Genomic DNA, 20,653 nt, shown 5'->3' on the forward strand with positions numbered 1-20,653 from the left:
CTTTTTATCCGAAACAAGACAAGAAAGAATCACAAAATGTAATCAATGAGCGTGAAATGAAATGTTGAAATTCATGTCATGTGAAGACAAAGGCTTAGCTCAAATGTACTCTAAAAAGGTGTATAATACATAATGACCATTAAAATATGAAATATTTAAAATATAAATAAATGTAATACAATACATAATTGTACAACCAAATTTCCATCAAATGTTTAACTTGTCAAAATAGAGTTTGAGAATGCTAACCATGATCAAGGTTGAAATTTTGGTACACTGTATTTGGGACAGTGTTTACAGCTTCTGCGACACAAATAGTGTGATGTGACATTTCAGCAAACAGCATCTAATTTGGCAATCAGTTAAATAATAATGTTAGATGGTACAGTAAAGAATATAATGGTGTCTATGAACGAAAAACCTATAATGGAGCCCTATGGAGGCACAAACCAGTGCAATCTGTAGGCCGGTCCCAAGCCCGGATAAATGCTGAGGGTTGTGTCAGAAAGGGCATCCGACGTAAAAACTGTGCCAAATAAATATGAGCATTCATCTAAAGAATCCCATACCGGATCGGTCGTGGCCCGGGTTAACAATGCCAGCCCCCGGCACTGCTAACCTGCAGGGCGTCAGTGGAAATTCAGCTACTGTGGGTCGAAGTCAAAGAAGAGGAGGAAACCAGATCCATCGTCAGTAGAAAAAGAGGAATGCACAGAGCCTACAACTGAGTGTAGGGACATTGAATGTTGGGACTATGACAGGAAAAGCTCAGGATTTGGTTGACATGATGATTAGGAGAAAGGTTGATATTCTGTGCATCCAAGAGAGCAGGTGGAAAGGTTGTAAGGCTAGAAGTTTAGGAGCAGGGTTTAAATTATTCTACCACAGAGTAGATGGGAAGAGAAATGGAGTAGGGGTTATTTTAAAGGAAGAGCTGGCTAAGAATGTCTTGGTGAAAAGAGTATCAGATCGAGTGATGATACTAAAATTTGAAATTGATGGTGTTATGTATGATGTGGTTAGTGGCTATGCCCCACAGGTAGGATGTGACCTAGAGTTGAAAGAGAAATTCTGGAAGGAACTAGATGAAGTAGTTCTGAGCATCCTAGACAGCGAGAGAGTTGTGATTGATGCAGATTGTAATGGACATATTGGTGAAGGAAACAGGGGAGATGAAGAAGTGATGGCTAAGTATGGCATCCAGGAAAGGACCTTTGAGCGACAGATGGTGATGGACTCTGCAAAAAGGATAGAAATGGCACTAGTGAACACTTTTTTTTCCAGAAGAGGCAGGAACATAGGGTGACCTACAAGGGTGGAGATAGAAACACACAGGTGGATTATATTTTGTGCAGATGTCATCTGAAGGAGGTGACTGGCTGTAAGGTAGTGGTAGGGTAGAGTGTAGCTCAACAGCGTAAGATGGTGGTGTGTAGGATGACTCTTGTGGTGGGTAGGAATATTAAGAAGACAAAGGTAGAGCAGAGAACCATGTGGTGGAAGCTGTGAAAGGAAGAATGTTGTGCGGCCTTTCGGAAAGAGGTGAGACAGGGTCTCGATGGACAGCAGAAGCTCCCGGAAGACTGGACTACGACAGCCAAGGTAATCAGAAAGACAGGCAGGAGAGTACTTGGTATGTCCTTTGGTTGGAAAGGGGAGAAGAAGACTTGGTGGTGGAACCCCAAAATACAGGGAGTCATACAAGGAAAGATATTAGCGAAGAAGAAGTGGGACACTGAGAGGACTGAGGAGAGGCGAAAGGAGTACATCGAGATGCGACGTTGGGCAAAGGTAGAGGTGGCAAAGGCTAATCAAGAGGCATATGAAGACATGTACACCAGGTTGGACACGAAAGAAGGAGAAAAATGGAAGGGCACTTGGTCCTGATGACATACCAGTGGAGGTATGGAAGCAATTTGGAGAGATGGCTGTGGAGTTTTTCACCAACTTATTCAACAGAATTCTAGCGAGCGAAAAGATGCCTGAAGAATGGAGGAAAAGTGTTCTAGTTCCCATTTTTAAGAACAAAGGAAATGTTCAGAGCTGTGGCAATTATAGAGGAATAAAGTTGATGAGCCACACAATGTAGTTATGGGAAAGAGTAATGGAGGCTAGACTCAGGACAGAAGTAAGTATCTGCGAGCAACAGTATGGTTTTATACCTAGAAAGAGTACCACAGATACATTATTTGGCTTGAGGATGCTAGTGGAAAAGTACAGAGATGGTCAGAAGGAGCTACATTGTGTCTTTGTAGATCTAGAGAAAGCCTATGACAGCATACCAAGAGAGGAACTGTGGTACTGGATGTGCAAGTCTGGTGTGGCGGAGAAATATGTTAGTCGTTCAGGACATGTATGAGGGCAGCAGAACAGCGGTGAGATGTCCGATAGGTGTGTCAGAACAATTTAAAGTGGAGGTGGGACTGCATCAGGGATCAGCTTTGAGCCACTTCCTGTTTGCAGTGCTAATGGATAGGCTGACAGATGAGGTTAGACTGGAATCCCCTTGGGCTATGATGTTTGCAAATGATATTGTGATCTGCAGTGAAAGCAGGGAGCATGAAGAGGAACAATTAGAAAGATGGAGACATGCACTGGAAAGGAGAGGAATGAAGATTAGCCGAAGTAAAACATATGTGCGTGAAAGAGAGAGGTGGAGGGGGAAGAGACTTCAGGGAGAAGAGATAGCGAGGGTGGAGGACTTCAAATATTTAGGGTCAACAATCCAGAGCAACGGTGAGTGTGGTAAGGAAGTGAAGAAACGGGTCCAAGCAGGTTGGAACAGCTGGCGGAAGGTGTCTGGTGTGTTATGTGACAGAGTCTCTGCTAGGATGAAGGACAAAGTTTACAAAACAGTGATGAGGCCGGCCATGATGTACGGATTAGAGACGGTGGCACTGAAGAAACAACAGGAAGAAGAGCTGTAGGTAGCAGAAATGAAGATGCTGAGGTTCTCGCTTGGAGTGAGCAGGTTGGATAGGATTAGAAATGAGCTCATTAGAGGGACAGCCAAAGTTGGATGTTTTGGAGACAAGATTCGAGAGAGCAGACTTTGATGGTTTGGACATGTTCAGAGGCGAGAGAGTGAGTATATTGGTGGAAGGGTGCTGAGGATGGAGCTGCCAGGCAAAAGAGCGAGAGGAAGACCAAAGAGAAGGTTTATGGATGTGGTGAGGGAAGACATGAGGGCAGTTGGGTTTCGAGAGGAAGATGCAGAAGATAGGCTAAAATGGAAAAAGATGACACGCTGTGGCGACCCCTAACGGGACAAGCCGAAAGGAAAAGAAGAAGATGAACGAGAAACTTATCCTTGAACCCTCATGTTGTAATCATTTTAATCTCTTAACATTCAATTTGTTTATTTTAACACAAAGAGGAAAGTTTTCTTTTGACCAATAAACAGACAACTGTATGTTGAGCTCCACTCTACACAAATTTTACCCACAACTGTACTCCAACCCGCGACACTCTAAATTGCCCCGAGGTGTGCTTGTGAGTCTGGCTGTTTGTCTTGATGTGCCCTGTGATTTGCTAGCAACCAGTTCAGGGTGTACCCTGCCTCCTGTCCGTTGACAGCTGTGATAGGCTCCAGCAATCCCCGTGACACTCGTGCCGTTAAGTGGTAAAGAAGATGGATGGATGGATGGATGGATGGATGCTTAGATGCATGGATGGATGGATGGATCCACTGCAACCAAAATGTAACAATTCAAATCAGCTGTTTTAGGATCCGATGATGGAAACACAAAAAATGGTAGTACCAAGTGAAATTGATGGTGAATATATGACTATAAAGGTGTTTGGTATGTATAAGTAATGGCCTCACACATGCCACGGAATCATTTACAGAAATAGGTTAGCAATCATTCCTGATTCTTTTGAATTGTAACAATATGTTTCTCGTTATTTGTGTGTCTGTTGCAGGTCTCGGAGTACCAGTGCCGTATGTCCTGGCCTGCAGGCGCAGATTTTAGCATGCTACAAGGTGAATGGGCAGCAGACCTTAAGATGTTCAGACCTGGCCAAAGAATACATGCAATGCATCAATGCGGCAAAGAGGGTAAGCAGCACATCATTAAATTTAGCTTTTGAGATGAATATCCTCAATTATGTGATTTAAATATTTGGTCAATCTATGGACATTCCAAATATTAGGATGTATTAATTTTCTCCTCTAAAGATAAATGTGCCTCATTATTTCAGTAAATGATTGGATTTTTTTTTTTTTTTTTTTGCAATTTAGCAATGTAAATTCAACTTCCATGTTTCCAAGTTTCCTAAAATTATATTTTTACGGAGGATCTTTTTGTAGGTATACACTAAAAATAAAGGGCTACAAATGAAGATAAAGGTTACATTTGAAAATAAGCAATTTAATGTAGCATTAATACATAATTCCAATACAACATACATGTGCCTTTCCGTGACTCTTCCAGTCTCTCAATTGCAACCTACGGATTACACTCATCATAACTTTAAACTCACTCTGAGAATAGCGTGTTTGAAGCCTTCCAAAAATGAGGTACCATTGACAAATTTTTTAGTGTTGCCTTGGTCTTAATGACAAAATAGGAACAGCGTGATGAAGAGAACTTTTAAATACAAATTCTACTCATGCCACTAAATTTACCGATCAAATGATGGGTTAAACATCCATTGTGGATTTTGCCAATAAAGTCATTGTTACAAACAGTAAATTGTGTTCACCAATTAAAGTTCAAGAAAGTCAATTTAAGCTCAGTTTATAGAGCAGTTTCGGGCCATCCTGAATTTTCACTGAAAACTGACTTTTTTAAATTTTGTGAGTAGTCTATACTGCATGTCCTAAAACAAAATGGTTTGTTATATATTTAGTCATGTTTTACTTTAAGCGCGCTAAGTTAAATATACCCTTTGTATGTGTCTCAGCTTTTCTCATTACTCATTTGGAGCAAGTATACAAAGGAGCAGCTAGATACACGCATCACTGCCTCTGAATAAGAATAAGACCGAATATTTGAGAGTTACTTTTTCAAAATGTATATAATGTATAATGTATAGTCGAAGTATTGGAATTTGAATGTGCCTAAAAATAGCTTCGTTCTTCTCAGAGACACGAACATATCCCCTCCATACACTGTATTCTCCCAAAGTATTTGCCCATCTAATCACCTGTAGGTATTGTCCCCTTTGCATCATTCTATGTAGCGCCACCTTTCGCTGCAGCTGCAAGTCTTTTGTGGTACGTCTCAACCATCATAGCACATCTAGACACTGAAATATCTGCCTATTCTATTCTAAGATCAAGCTCAACCAGATTGGATGCACAGGATCTTTGAACAGCAAATTTCAAGTCTGGCCACAGATTTGCAATGGGATTTTGGGTTGGACTTTGACTGAGTGGATCTATCACATTAATATCCTTTGATCCAGACCGTTGCATTTTAGCTTTGGCTTTATGAATATAGCCATATTCTTACTGGTAGATGAACCTCCTTCCCTGTCTCAAGTATTGTGTAGACCCGTTGGTTTTCTTCCAAGATTGCGCTGGATTGTATTTAGCTCCATCCATCTTCCCTACAACTCTGCTGAAAAAGCATGTCCGCACAGCACCCACCACTGTGTTTTAAAGGGTAAATTTTCCGCTTTGCATTTCGGTTAAAAAAAAAAAATCAACATTGATCTTAACTGGCCAAAACACCTTCTTCCCTCATGTTTGGGGTCTCCCCTGGATGTCTTGTGGCAAACTGCAAACAGGGCATTTTATGCCTTTCTTTCAATAATGACTTTCTTCTTGTCACTCATCCATAAAGATCCCTTTTGTGGGACAGATTCCGCCGCCGGACCTGTGGATTTCTGCAGCTCATCCAGAGTAACCATATGCCTCTTGGCTGCTTCTCCAACTAGTGCACTCCTTGATTGCTCTGTCAGTTTCTGTGAAAGGCCATGTCTTGGTTGGTTTGCAGTTGTGCCATACCTTTTTCCATTTAGGGGTGATGGATCGAATGGTGTTCCTTGAGATGTTCATATCTTTAAATTGTTTTTTTATTCATTTTTTTTATAACCCAACCCTGCTTTAATCCTCGTGATAACTTTATCCCTGACCTGTCTGATAACTTCCTTGGTCTTTATGTTGCTGTTGTTCAATTGTGGTCTCTAACGAACCACTGAGGCTCTCACAAAACATTGTACAAATGTATCTAAACTGTGAATACATTTTCCACAGGTGGACACTAATTTGATGACTCTGAAGGCATCAGATTGCATTGGATTGTATTTAAGGGTATCAGAGTCCAGGGTCTGAATACGAATGGACACCACATTTTTCAGTCATATTCACTTAAAATTTTGAGAACCTGATATCTTTTTTTCCCCCCCACTTCATAATTGTGTGCTCCTTTGTGTTAGGGTCCATCACATAAAATAAAATACATTCAGGTTCGTGATTGTAAGTTCACAAATTGGTAAAATGTTTAAGGGTTTTGAATACTTTATCAAGACACCGTACTTTCTTCTTCGCGAGTTTTAAACACTCACGCAAGCATAGTTTTTATTAACTTCACAGCAGGGTAGGTTACAAGTCTTCACATTAAGGTGCTCTTTCTTTAAAGTGACCCTACAACCAATGTTACCTCTAAGATGCGCAACTGCGCATTTGCGCACTTGTCGCACACACTGTGCAGAGGAAAACAGATCCAGCGCAGTGCACTACAGGCTGACATCTTTTTTTTTTTTTTTTTTTTTAAACACAGTCAGGACACTGCCTCTCACAAAGAGCTGCTGCTCGGCCATACCGAGCCACACACTCTACTTCCTAGTTGACACCACCCCCCTCCATTTTAAAGGGGTACACTCACACTTACAAACACCGGGGGTATGTGAATAATAGAAGAAAAAGTGGTGAAACTGGATTAGAGTTTCTCTTTTTATGAGTAAAAAAAGATCTGGTCTGAAGCCAAAGTAGAAAGGACAGGATGAGATGGTGTAGAATGTTAAAATTCCACCTTGGCACAGCCTGATTGAGGATGAAAGCACAGATGATACATTGCCCAAAAAGCTAATTCTGTATTTTAAATATAGGAGGTAATATAACATTAACCCAATAACTGTTTGGGAGCATCATTCAGCGTTCAACATGCATTACGAAAGATATTCCGCAAGCAATAATTCAGTTTTACACCAAGAAAAACAGATGGGGATATCATTGTGGGTTGAAAAAAAAAATGAAACAAAGTTGGAAGCGACATTTCAAATTTATAGTTAATAGTTTGCTTGGTATGTAATTGTATTGTAATGTATTTTTTGGTTGTTGACATTTTCAGTGTAAGTTTGCAGAAACACAAACTTGTTCTTCAAAATGTTCTGATGGGAATGTAATCTGAACGTTTAATGAGCCATGTAACTTCAATGGATTGACCACAGTGCTTACGTCTGATGTTGCTCACAGTGGTCAAAAGGAGCCCTCATGGCCTTAGTGTGTTTCAGGGATGAGAATTTTCCGCCGATCGGCGGATTTCCGACTTTTTCAGATCAAAATGACCATTCTCGAGATAAGCGCAAATCCGTTGAGAAAATTTCAGGGGAGGTATCGTGCGCCTGTCTCTCGGTGGTGGGCTCCAAGCTGCAAGTTCAGCTTAGTGGTAGCACAAGCACGACTATCATATGCCGTTCTAACTTGCTCGGTAGTGTAAATATTTGCATTTTGCGACATAAACATCAAAACTTGTTTGCGGCACATTACTCGATTGGACAACAGAGTTAATCGTGTTTCACCATTGCCATGTACATGTGTTCTTGGTTCTCAGAAATCGCAGTGTAACTTCTTAGTTAGCCAAGTAATGGTGCGTGGGACTTGGCGCGAACTGAGCGACGGTGTGCTCAAAGTTTTACGATGGTGAAAGTGTTAGATAAAATGGATGAAGATCGAGCGAGGGCAATTGACAAGGATGCTGGAATCAAAAACTGTTTCAGACGGGCATGGCTTGAAAAAAGTGTAACCGTGCAGATAGGACCGAAAACGGTATCAACATGTCTAACCGAACAGATACAAAAAGTGGACATTTTCGGCAAAGTGCTGTGGATTCTGTGTTCCGATAGGAGCAAAAAATATCCAGGAGGAAACTCAACCCGACCATCGACAGACATTTTCAATGTTTTTCCAAATTGGTCATTCTCATCCCTGGTGTTTGCTCAGACACGTAAAAAATTAGAGGGAACATTTCCTACAACCTGCACAAAATTGTGATTATCTGTATGTAGTGTATACTAAATCACACGGTCCCTGTAGAGGTGGATGACATAGACAAGCTCTTCTTGTCATCATCCTCAGGGAGGCTGAGTTTGCCATTTGGTGGTGTCTAACTCAAACAAACCATACAGGCACTCAGTGGGGTTCTCCTGGCAGTCTCTGCATGCTTACATGCAAACGAATCGACCATGCTTTCATCTGCAAAGTCTGTTGGTGTTCTCGTGTCATTTCAGGCCAAATTCATCAGATGAGTTGTAGATCAGTGTCAGTTGCTTGGCTCACATTGAAGATGGAGGGAGGAAAGAACAAACAGATTCCGCAATGTAACAGAAGCACAGATGAGATGAAAAAAAAAAGTATTTTGAAATGCACTAATTCAAACAAAATCAAGAAAATACCTACCTGGTGTACAAAAATGTGATTATTTGAATACAAAATTATGAACAAATACATCTTCTATGTGTACACAAAAATAATAAAACAGACTTAAATTGGCAAATAAATTATCAACATTTCTGGTTGCTGTTCTACATTACTTTTTTGCTGCTTACTAAATTAATTTGTTGGGGAGTTACCCAGAATATGTAAAAGGGTTAGGTTAGGGTTAGGTTAGTTTGAGTCTTATCCTTATCTATATGGGGTGGACAGGTGTCTTTATGCAGCTAACGACCTCACACATGTGCATCTGATTCAGGATAATATATGGAGTGGAGGTGGACTTTTAAAGGCGGAGTAACAGGTCTTTGAGGATCAGAATTCTAGCTGATAGGTGTTCAAATACTTATTTGCAGCTGTATCACACAAATTAATTGTTAAAAAAAATCATACATTGTGATTTCTGGATTTTTCTTTTTAGATTATCTCTCTCACAGTGGACATGCACCTACGATGAAAATTTCAGACCCCTCCATGATTTCTAAGTGGGAGAAGTTGCAATATAGCAGGGTGTTCAAATACTTATTTTCTTCACTGTATAGTCTAGTCTAGAATTCCATGCCATAAATTAGTTGTCCCAGCAATTAAACGTTTCCTGACAGCCATGGTATGCTACCGTATGCCGTGGCAGTACTGGTTGACTAAATTTGCCACATTTGTCAGCTACCCTGCTGTTAGACTTCTTGTGTGCGCACATGTGTGTGTCTTGTTTGGCTGTTAGATCAAGCAGAATGGAGAATCTGCATCCCCTTTATATGGGAACAGTTTTTCTGTGTCACAGAGGAGTTACTTTGACTTCCTGTGTGATTTCTTTGTATTTTAATTGAAGTTTTATTGAGGATCAGAGTCAATCACTCGAATAGAACAGGATTTCTAAGGGGTGAGAGAGATAAATAAAAGACAGACAAAGCGCCAGAATGAGAAAACTAAATCATTCCATCTGTACAACAACAATTTAAAAAAAGGGGTGTGACTAGAGATTGTAGCACTACACCCTGTGAAGGAAGAACAGGACAACATAGGACAGGAGAAGAAACATGCACGATAAGGATCGTGAACCCAGCTATACAATTGGAATCTTTTTCCATCTAAGCCTATCATGTACATCTTCCTCTCTAACACCAACTGCCCTCACGTCTTCCCTCACACCATCCATCATCCGTTTGCCTAGCAGCTCCATCCTCAGAACCCTTCTACCAATATACTAACTCTCGCTTCTGGACATGTCCAAACCATTAGTCTGCTCTCTCGAACCTTGTCTATAAAACATCCAACTTTGGCTGTCCCTCTAATGAGCTCATTTCTAATCTTATTCAACCTGCTCACTCCTAAAGAGAACCACAACATCTTAATTTCTGCCACCTCCAGTTCTGCTTCCTGTTGTCTCTTCAATGCCACTGTCTCGAATCCGTACATCATGGCCGGCCACACCACACAGAGACTCTTCTGTCACAAAACACACCGGACACCTTCTGCCAGTTGTTCCAACCTGCTTAGACCCATTTCTTCACTTCCTTACTACACTCACCATCTGGAATGTTGACCGTAAATATTTGAAGTCGTCCGCCCTCGCTATCTCTTCTCCCTGGAGCCTCACTGTTCCTCATCCTCCCCTCTCATTCACACACACAATTTCCATTTTACTTTAAATAATCTTAATTTCTCTCCTTTCCAGTGCATGCCTCCATCTTTCTAATAGTTCCTCCACCTGCTCCCTGCTTTCACAGCATGTCACAATGTCATCTGCGATTATCATAGTGCAAGGGGATTCCAGTCTAACCTCGTCTATTAGCCTATCCATTACCACAGCAAACAGGAAGGGGCTCAGAGCTGATCCCTGATGCAGTCCCACCTTCACCTTAAATTTTCTTTCGCACCTACGGCACACCTCACTATTGTTCTGCTGCCATCATACATGTCCTGTACTATTCTAACATATTTCTCCGCCACACCAGACTTACGCATGCAGTACCAAAGTTCCTCTCTTGTTACTCTGTCATAAGCTTTCTCTTGATCCACAAATACACAATGGAGCTCCTTCTGACCTTCTCTGTACTTTTCCACAAGCATCCTCAAGCCAAATAATGTGTCTGTGTTACTCTTTCTAGGCATGAAACCATACTGTTGCTCGCAGATACTTCTGTCCTAAGTCTAGCCTCCACTACTCTTTCCCATAACTTCATTGTCTGGCTCATCAACTTTATTCCCCTATAGTTCCAACAGCTCTGAACATCGCCTTTGTTGGGAAATGGGAAGGAGCACACTTTTCCTCCATTTGTCTGACATCTTCTTGGCTGCTAGTATTCTGGTGAATTAAGTTGGTCAAAAGCTCCACAGCCACCTCTCCAAATTGCTTCCATACCTCCACCGGTATGTCATCAGGACCAACTGCCTTTCCATTTTTCATCCTTTGTAGTGCCTTTCTAACTTCCCCCTTACTAATCATTGTCACTTCTTGGTCCTTCACACTTCCCTCTTGTACTCTTCCTTCTCTCTCATTTTCTTCATTCATCAACTTTTCAAAGTATTCTTTCCATCTATTTAGCACACTACTGGCAACAACACTTTTCCATTGCAATCCTTAATAACCATTACCTGCTGCTCATCCTTCCCATTCTATCCCTCTGTCTTCCCAACCTGTCGAGATCCTTTTCTCCTTTCTTATCCAACCTGGTGTACATGTCATCATATACCTCTTGTTTAGCCTTCGCCACCTCTACCTTTGCCCTATGTCACATCCCAAAGTATTCCTTTCGCCTCTCTTCAGTCCTCTGTGTCCCACTACTTCTTCGCTAATCTCTTTCCTTGTATGACTCCCTGTAGTTTGGGGTTCCACCACCAAGTCTTCTTCTCCCCTTTCCCTACCAGAAAACACCCAAAGTGCTCTCCTATCTGTCGCTCTGATCACCTTGGCTGTAGTAGTCCAGTCTTGCAGGACCTCCTCCTGTTCATCGAAAGCCTCTTATCTCTTTCCGAAAGGCCGCGCAACATTCTTCCTTTCTCAGCTTCCACCACATGGTTCTCTGCTCTACCTTTGTCTTCTTAATCTTCCTACCCACCACCAGAGTCATCCTTCACACCACCATCCTATGCTGTTGAGCTACACTCAGTCAGTAATCTCCTTCAGATTACATCGTCTGCACAAAATATAATCCACCTGCGTGCTTCTACCTCGCTCTTGTAGGTCACTATATGTTCCTCCCTCTTCTGGAAATAAGTGTTCTCTCCAACCATCTCCATCCTTTTTGCAGAGCCCATCACCATCTGTCGCTCAAAGGTCCTTTCCTGGATGCCGTACTTACCCATCACTTCTTCATCTTCCCTGTTTCCTTCACCAATATGTCCATTACAATCTCCACCAATCACAACTCTCTCGCTGTCTGGGATTCTCAGATCTACTTTTATCTAGCTCCTTCCAGAATTTCTTTCAACTCTAGGTCATATCCTACCTGTGGGGCATAGCTGCTAATCACATTATAAATAATGCCAATCTGATACTCTTTTCACCTCCAAGACATTCTTAGCCAGCTCTTCGTTTAAAATAACCTCTACTCCATTTCTCTTCCTATCTACTCCATGGTAAAATAATTTAAACCCTGCTCCTAAACATCTAGCCTTACTACCTTTCCACCTTCTTTCTTCAGTATACACCCTGAACTGGTCATCAACCAATCCCACGACGCGCATAAACAACCATTCTCATGCTTTAGATTCTTTAATGCTTGTTTGGTGACTGTGGGAGAAAACTGAAGTACCCAGAGAAAAGCCACACAGGCGCATGGAGAACATGCAAATCCCACACAGGCTGGGGTGGGATTTGAACCACGGTCCTGAGAACTGTGAGGCAGATGTGCTAACCAGTAGTCCTCTGTGCAGGCTGGGCAAATATTGACTTTCCAACTGCAATTAAATCCTGTTAAAAACACTGCAAGGTCCTGAGGGAGCATACTGACAGTTACCTCTAAAACTGGCTTCACTTTATGACACATACTTTGTGTAAAACTTTGAGTTCTTGCTGTGTGGAAACCAGACGATACAGGAAAACTTAAAATACTTCGTGCTGGTAGGTCCACTTTCAAAGCAAACACCTACTTTTTTGCTGTTATCGTTTTTCATGTTTCTTTATTTATATCCTTATTTCAGTACATGCTGTGTTTTATCCAACAACCGCAGCTTGAATCTAAATAATTTTTTTTTATCATTTTTTGCTGTTGTTTGATTAAAAGTCGGGCTGTTACTAAGATCACATGAGCACAGCTACTGTCTTTATCAATAATAAGGCCATGAAATGAAAAGATTTAGAAGACAAAATGGGATTGAGATAGAGGCCGCACAGGTGTGAAAATGTAATGAAAACTACTTCAGGAAAAAAACAGAATTATTGCACCTAGCGAGAGATACGTGCTCATGACTTGAGTTGTCAGAAGTAGAATCAATTAAATTGGGGAAAATGGTGGAAAATGTCAGCTCGAGAACACCAAAGAATTGAAGAAACAACAGGGAGCAAGTCGTGCACATGAGAGGAAATGATAGAAAGCCTGTGATTGACAGTTGGGGGCATAAAGCGCCAGACAGAACAAGGAAATTGAATGTTAACATCACATTTTCCAAAATCTGCAGATAAATGATGCTGTGTGAGCAAAACATCATCAAGCATGGAAGTCGTGTGTGAAAGTTGAACTGGCTTGGCTTTATGTCACATAACTCGCTCCATATGTCATAGTGTGATGTAGCCATGGAAATAAGCTTTGTTATTCATGACGGTGCTGCTTTTGATCTGCCTCATTGAACTCAGGAAGAAGAAAGAAAGTTGTGCTGAAGGAGAACATTTAGAAAAGAAATGAATCTAAAGTATCCAAAGTTGTGCTTAGGTTTTGTTAGGTTTTTATGTTAACAGAATTTATTTAGAGAGGGTGACATTTCACATTAGTATTTGTAATGTATTTTCTTGGTCCCCTGTTCCAACTCCTAATGGAGGGCGGTGGGGCCTCCATGTTGCTCCTTGAGCCCGCTTCCTCTTCTTCTTTCTGGTCCTTGCTTTGGGCTGCATTTGCCTAATTGCGTGGGGGTGTGCTGTGGAGCATGGGGCCTGCTGTGGGGTTGTTTTGTCCCTGCTTGGTCTGGGGGACAAGTCCATCTCTCACACTTGGGGACGGGTAGCGGGTGGTGGTTGGCCTCACCCCCTGCGGTGCGGATATAGTAATTATAGGACACTTCTGACTGTTATTTTGCATCCGAAATGGTGTGAATTGTGTGTGTTTCTGCAGACACACACCCCTTGGAACTTACCCGCTGGGTGTGGGGCCACTCAGTCATTGTGACAAATAACCTATAACTGCGAATTTACACTTACAACATCCTACAGATGTTGATAATTTACATCCCCACTCCCACCACACTTCAGTTGTACAGCCGGGTCCACGACCTCTCTCCTTGTCCTGTCCGCCCTTGCGTATATTGTCCTGAAAACAAAGAAAGAAACCACAGTAGCATCTTAAATAGTCCACCATGACACAGTAAAACTTTTCCGACAAAAATTATTTATGAGGAATGAATTCAGATTTTGGACCTCACTCTTAATATTCCTTAGCGCTTCGTATCACTCTTGCTGTTAAGAGATGGAGCCTATTGGATTACGGGGGGGAATCAATACATCATCAATCAATTCAAGGGAATCAGTTCAATTAGCGGTGCAAATGTCCCAATATTTTTTAACCTGTTGTAGATGTTTTTTTAATCCTTCAAACATTTGCTCCTTCAACACAGATGGAGCAGCAACACACACAAACGGGATACAAAACTATTGCACTTAAAGGCATATATCCTCTGGATCTTAGTAGTTGTCAGTACTGACCGGTATGTTGCTCCCCAATGCAGTACTGCATTTAATAAGCTGCACAACTCAAAATTTGAGCTTTCAAAAATTTTGAAGAAAAAAACCAAAACATTTTCATGGTTAATATTTAATGTTCCGTGTTCATATGTCCATAAATTTTACAAGGTAGGTTTTCCTGAGGGCCACGATCTAGCTGGGGTGTAAAGGATGAGCCACAATACCAGAGGGAACACTGAAAATTGGGCTTCCTAACTTTTGCTAATTTAGGAAGCCAGATTTTGAAAACTGCACAGTATTCTAGATGGGCATTTGCCAGTTTCCAGGAAAACCCTAAAACAGTATCACACATATAATGAGTCATGGGAAAATCGAAAGGCTTCATCCTTGCCAGTAAATGTCTGTTTTGGACCTGAAGACCCTGTTGATGCTGGAAAATGACTATGAGGACATTGGTAGACATCTTTACGAGACGACATATTGCAAATATGTTCCGACGTGCCATAACGTGTAGCCTTCTTTGACTAAATAAATAAAATATGACCACCTTCATCATTTCATCCCTCTGTTGTGATACGTGAAGGGCCTTCATTCTTTTTCATTTTCCATTCTCTTTATCACCCAACAATCGTTCTGTCCCCATCCACCATTATCCCTTCACTTTTCTTCCTCTTTTCTGTTTGGCCTTTTGTTGCTCTGCCGTGTGCTATCAAATGATCAAATCTTGAGCCTCTTTCATCAAGCTCATGGCCTTCAGACACCAAGCAAAGAAAAAAAAAGTTCAGGGCTGTGGAGACACAGAATAGAGGGTACTCAAAATTACCTCCATAGTGGAACATATTTGTACACCTCACAGAGTGAACCTTGACCTTTCTAGCAGTCTGCATTGACCTCCTGCGACACTCTCCAACAGGGAGCCCTGATAACAATTCAATATATGCTTGCATTGTGTTCCATAGAAATCCTCATTGCTCATACTCGACGTTAACTTTGGTCTGCGTTTTGCCGCGTTCCTGTTCAAGCACATGAGGCTATTGTGGAACCCAAGGCCCCCAGCAGGGATAAGAGAGGCTTGACAGCGAGGGTTTTCACTTTTTTTTTTTTTTTTTTTGCATCCAAGCAGCTGCATAATCAAACCGGTCAATTGTATACCTGCCATCCCTTTTCAAAGTTCTTTTATCAATTATCCCAGATGCCCCTCATTTTTTTTATGCCTCTTTTGTCATCACGCCCTGGTTTGAATCTGTATTCCCAAAGAGATCAATTTCTCTTTCTTCTCAAGTCTCTGGTCAATAAATAAACAAATAGTGTTGCATTATTCTTGCCTTTCATAGCTGTTTTGAAGACTTTTATCTGAAACTTTAAAATTGGTTCTGGGGTGCTTTCCAATAGTTATTCTGAAGTCTACAAAAGCTCACTAGTTTATTATTTTTCAGATTGATTTTCCAGTTTTGTCTAGTGAAATTATCATCCTCCCTCTTTTTTTCATAGTTTTTTGAATAGCTCATGCAAGTTGCAACTGTAAAATATAATAAAACTGAAAGCTTCTTTTTGATTGGCAACCTAAAATTGTCTAGTACCTGTCAGCAAAATGTTTTTTTTTTTTTTTTAAAGGTTGGTTTTAAGAGGTCATGTGTAAGCAAAATAGGATTTAATTTTGTCCGGGTGCTCTCAAAGCATGCAGCTTTAACCGTCAGTTCACCGAGACAAAGTCTGAGTATTTGCCCTGTTCAAGTACAGTCAATGTCATTTAGAAGTGCTTGGATGGAAGAGGTGGACTCAAGCGCAATCTGAATTTTAGGCAATGTGATTGTTCTACCCGCTAGTTATAAAGTGTAGGATTGATGGATGGATGGATAACAGTTACCAAGCAAATTTGTACAATTTTTTTTGTATTGGGATGAACCAATGTATCATCTCATTTTCGAGGGGCTCCCATAAAGTATTATGGCCACACACGCAAACAATGTTGGCAAGAATAACAATTAGCATTACAAGTATCTTGTTCTTTTCCTTTCAGCTTGTCCCATTAGGTAATTGTATGCTTTTTTTCCCCCCAGTTTTCATTTGTTGGAATTCACTGTGCTTCAACAGTGTGGAAGGACAGGCTCAGTGAAAATGCAATGCACTTCAATGTTTGTGGAATATATAAATATGATCACAGATTTCTGTTTTCCATTATGTAATACAAAGTTATTTTTATACATTTTAAAGTTTACATTTTTGCTCTGACATTTTAACATTAAATTATCCACCTAGCATAGTAGAGATTTTTTTTTTTTTTTAATTCACCTCATTGTCAATGACTTCTTCTCGTTTTCTTTTAGAACTACCTGGTCAACCATGGATGAAGAAGGCGAATAGAAGCTTTTCTGACAGACTTTGACTATACCTCTAAGAGTGTCACCTTGTATCACAAGCTGGTGTTGAATTATGGGAGGTTTAAGTTCCTTTTAGCATGGCTTGTTGTTTATTGTTCTATAATACTACTTATCTCCCGTACCATCCATTGAAATTGGGCTATAAGTGTGCACTGCTCCATTTCACACAGGACGAAAAAAAGAGTCAATCATGGCTTTGCAGTCATAGTCAAGAGACTTCCAATGCAATCTTTTATGAGATCATTACAAGCTGTTTGCTCAATTAATAGGGTTAAGATGCATTCAGGACTCTTTCTTGCACACATGAACATCAACTTCAATTTACGTCCATATTTCCGCTGGTTGTGTAGCGGTTTAAAAAAAAAAAATGCTTTGAAGACTGTATTCATTATTATTCGGATGGGTCGCTTTCTATTTCATGTAGGATGTTTGCATCCTCATGACCGTGACTTAAATACACCAGGCCTACATTGTATTGCATTATTTGTTTTAATTAAACTTTTCCTGGTTTGTTCTGGTGTTTTTTGTGTTTAACTTGTGAACACAATCCACGCTTGTCCAACTAGAAAGCCTTAGTTGTACAGTGAGATGAAATCGCTTTTTCAGTGTCACCTGCTGGCATTGTCAACTGTTTTTCACTCTCATTTGAAATGGAAAAAAAATGTTCATAAGATTGTAAGCTGCACTACACCGTCATTGCATTGATTTCTCTCAGTTGAGAAATTGTGCATAGTTTTTTGGGATAAAGACCAGCACTGCCAAGGTGGATTCGTAAATTGAATGTGTGTATCACACATTTGAACCTCTCATGAACAAGCGTCGACTTATGATAATTACGTATTGAAGCTGTGTTAGAAAGCTTATATTAACTCGACAGGTAATTGTAACATTCTTAACTGTCAAGTGTAAGTAGCGAGACCATTGTGGGGACCCAGAATAAGATGAAATGTATTAAAACACACTGGAGACTTTACTACCATGACTTTCCTGAGGATGGTCATTCTTTTTAAAACTGTGCTAAAATAAAGCAAAGGAACAAGCTAAACATCTGCCGAGTTAGAGGTCACTCTGTGCAGTAGCTACCAATACAAAATAACACTTTTGATCATGTCCATCTGCATTATATTTGCATGTGGCAGGATCATTACAAAACATATTAAGGTAACGTTTCTACTACCATAATAACTACTTGATTGCTGCTAGTAATCCTTCAGAGGTTCCTTGTTGTACAGGTCAAATGTCTTTTAAAATCTTATAAAAGATGAAAAAAGAACCCTGGAAATGCACCAAAATTGTATGAAGATTTTCCTCTGCTCTGATTAATTGAAATTAGTTTCTACTAATCCTGCTCAAGTAAAAGAGAGTGGTGAAAGTGTCCTTGATGGAGGTAGCAAATGCAATTTTTTTTATAACCTTCGTCAACCTGTGTCTTACGTGACAAAATAATGAAATAGATTCTTGCTGTTGAATAAGAAAAGCTCACTGCAATTTTACTCAAATGTTGATTGTAATGTTCTCAAACGCCAGTTTGTCACAAATCTGACACTTAAGAGTACTACTACTAAACTTGGTCTGAGTGATTTTAGTTTTTATCAAGAAAAACAATGAAAAAAATCTCGAGCTAGCTCTCAACTAATCTCTCAAATTAAACTCTTATGAGCTATTTCTGTTATCCTCATATTTGTCCAGAAAAACAGACCTTTAGTTGAAACTGCTGAAGCAAGGGTGGCCTAATCATTTTTTCCATGACTGTATGAAGTCTAGTGTTGGTGGTGGAGACAACTCCTCTCTTAGGACACTAATGCCATAAATTCATCATCGTTTTGGCTCTCGTCTAACGTTTTATAGATGAAGTCCCAAGCATGGCCTCTCCATATGCATAGGCAGTTGACACCTTTAAGAACGCGCCAGCTGTGTGAAGGTGAGCACTCATCTACTTGATTGACTTCACATAACACATTTTCACTCAAGTGGCTCCATGTCCTTCCTGTCTTTGCCGTGGTTATTTTAATTGCTCTGCACTGTCAAGTGAGGCCAGTTGTGCTCATTTTCACACGGACGTACGGACATTTCTTAATAAAAGACGTCAGCACGGCCTTGGCAGGAGAGTGCAGGCATGCAGATGTTGCTACGGAAACAGCAGCAAGCGAGGGCAGCGGGGAAAGTGATGAAGATGAAACTCTGTGAATTCCAATGTCTTTCTCACTTTCCTCATGGTTAATCCCATACCATATCAAATTGCTGGGTGGGGGGGGTTGTATGTGCGTGCATTTGGACAGAAAATATAGAAATGTGAATTCAGAAACTTGTCAATGTTGATGTAGTAGTTCACTCGCTGGACTTTGTTGCCGGCAAGGCACATTTATTTGCCTGGCACAATTCAACAAGTTGATTCAAAGTGCTTTACAAAAACATCAAATACAAGTAAAATACACTAAATACAAGCATGATTTAAGATTAAAACAAAAAAGAAATAAGAAGAATGGATAAAATCACTAGTTAAAATATGATTATGTTTGGAAAAGTAACTGCTGGGAAATTGTTCCAGAAATGTGAAGCATAAAAGCTGAATGGAGCTTTTCCATATCTGGTCCTGACTCTGGGAACTGATAAAACAAAAAACAGATCCAGATGACCTGAGGGATCTGGAGGGTTCACACTGGGTCAGGAAGTCACTGATGTGTTTTGATCGTAGACCATTCAGAGCTCTATAGACCAGCATCAGAACTTTAAAATCTGTCCTCTGATAAACAAGCAGCCAGTGTAAAGACCTCTGAGCTGGACTGACCTGGCCACTTATTTTGGGTTTAGTCAGGAAAGTCGGCTTCAAAGAACAAGCCGTAAAGAAAATTGACTCATCGTTTTGCCCAACTCTTTGTCTGCTCCCTGAATGATCTGCAGCCTAACTTTAATGCAAATGGTAAATGGGCTTTCACTTGTGCAGTGCTTTTCTTCTTTCAAGACACCCAAAGCACTTTAACCCTCAAGGACATCATCAAATCCAAAACACCTTTCAGGTGGAAAGACAACCGCTTGCTCCTCAGCTGTGCCGTCCCTTAATCGTCAATAACGTGAGACCAAGGTTGGCTGCTGGAATATTTTTACATAGTGAAGAAAAGTTGTTTTTGAGTACTGCCTTCTCGATCAATAATTAAACGTATCATCTGGTCTTTTAGGTCCATTGGTTCAAGGGGATACTGTTTCACGGTTGCCTTTGTTGTTGCTTTGTTACTTGTTACGGAAAGGGAAGTAAAAACGGCTACTGTAAAGGACCAAGAGCTGAGGAAAATCCAATTTGTTGCGTCCTAGCCAATACCACCCATAGCGACACCCCCGACTTGGAGGTCAACTGCAGTAGATTTTCAAAATTGTGCACGTGGATTAGAGAGGATTAAGAAGCCGTCAACCGCTTTGCTAGCACTACGTCAAACAGTTTCTTGTTCTGTACTTATCACCGTCATCACTTTTGCCATCACAAAACCCTGCCAGCCCACACCCCACAAAGAGAGCAAGAAAACTGTTTAAAACATTTTTTTTCTAATGCTTGTCCTCATTCATGTTGAGATGGACTTTGTGCTTAGCTGACTTTGGGTGAGAGGTGGGATACATCATGGACTGGTATCCAGCCAATTCCAGGTCACATGGGCTACAGTAGAGTCAAGGAACCTTTTACAATTAATAACAATTAATACAATTAATAAGGACAATTCATCCTTAAACATGCATGGAATATGGGATGAAAAAAAAAAATCCAAATTCTATAAAGGGTGGCTAGAG

The 20,653-nt window shown here is 40.6% G+C and overlaps 1 protein-coding gene across 2 annotated transcripts in view; it reads left to right on the forward strand.

Annotated features, from left to right (window-relative positions):
- chchd6a (coiled-coil-helix-coiled-coil-helix domain containing 6a) overlaps positions 1–17,395 on the forward strand; it is a 57,679-nt gene extending 40,284 nt beyond the window's left edge. For both annotated transcript variants that reach the window (XM_061810380.1, XM_061810389.1), the window contains 2 exons: positions 3,925–4,060; positions 16,823–17,395. In XM_061810380.1, the coding sequence (XP_061666364.1) occupies positions 3,925–4,060; positions 16,823–16,846 (160 nt within the window). In that variant the 3' untranslated portion in view covers positions 16,847–17,395. The remainder of the gene's footprint in view (positions 1–3,924; positions 4,061–16,822) is intronic.
- The last annotated feature ends 3,258 nt before the right edge of the window (positions 17,396–20,653 follow it).

The sequence above is a fragment of the Syngnathoides biaculeatus genome, chromosome 2 (assembly GCF_019802595.1).
Source record: "Syngnathoides biaculeatus isolate LvHL_M chromosome 2, ASM1980259v1, whole genome shotgun sequence".
NCBI lineage: Eukaryota > Metazoa > Chordata > Actinopteri > Syngnathiformes > Syngnathidae > Syngnathoides > Syngnathoides biaculeatus.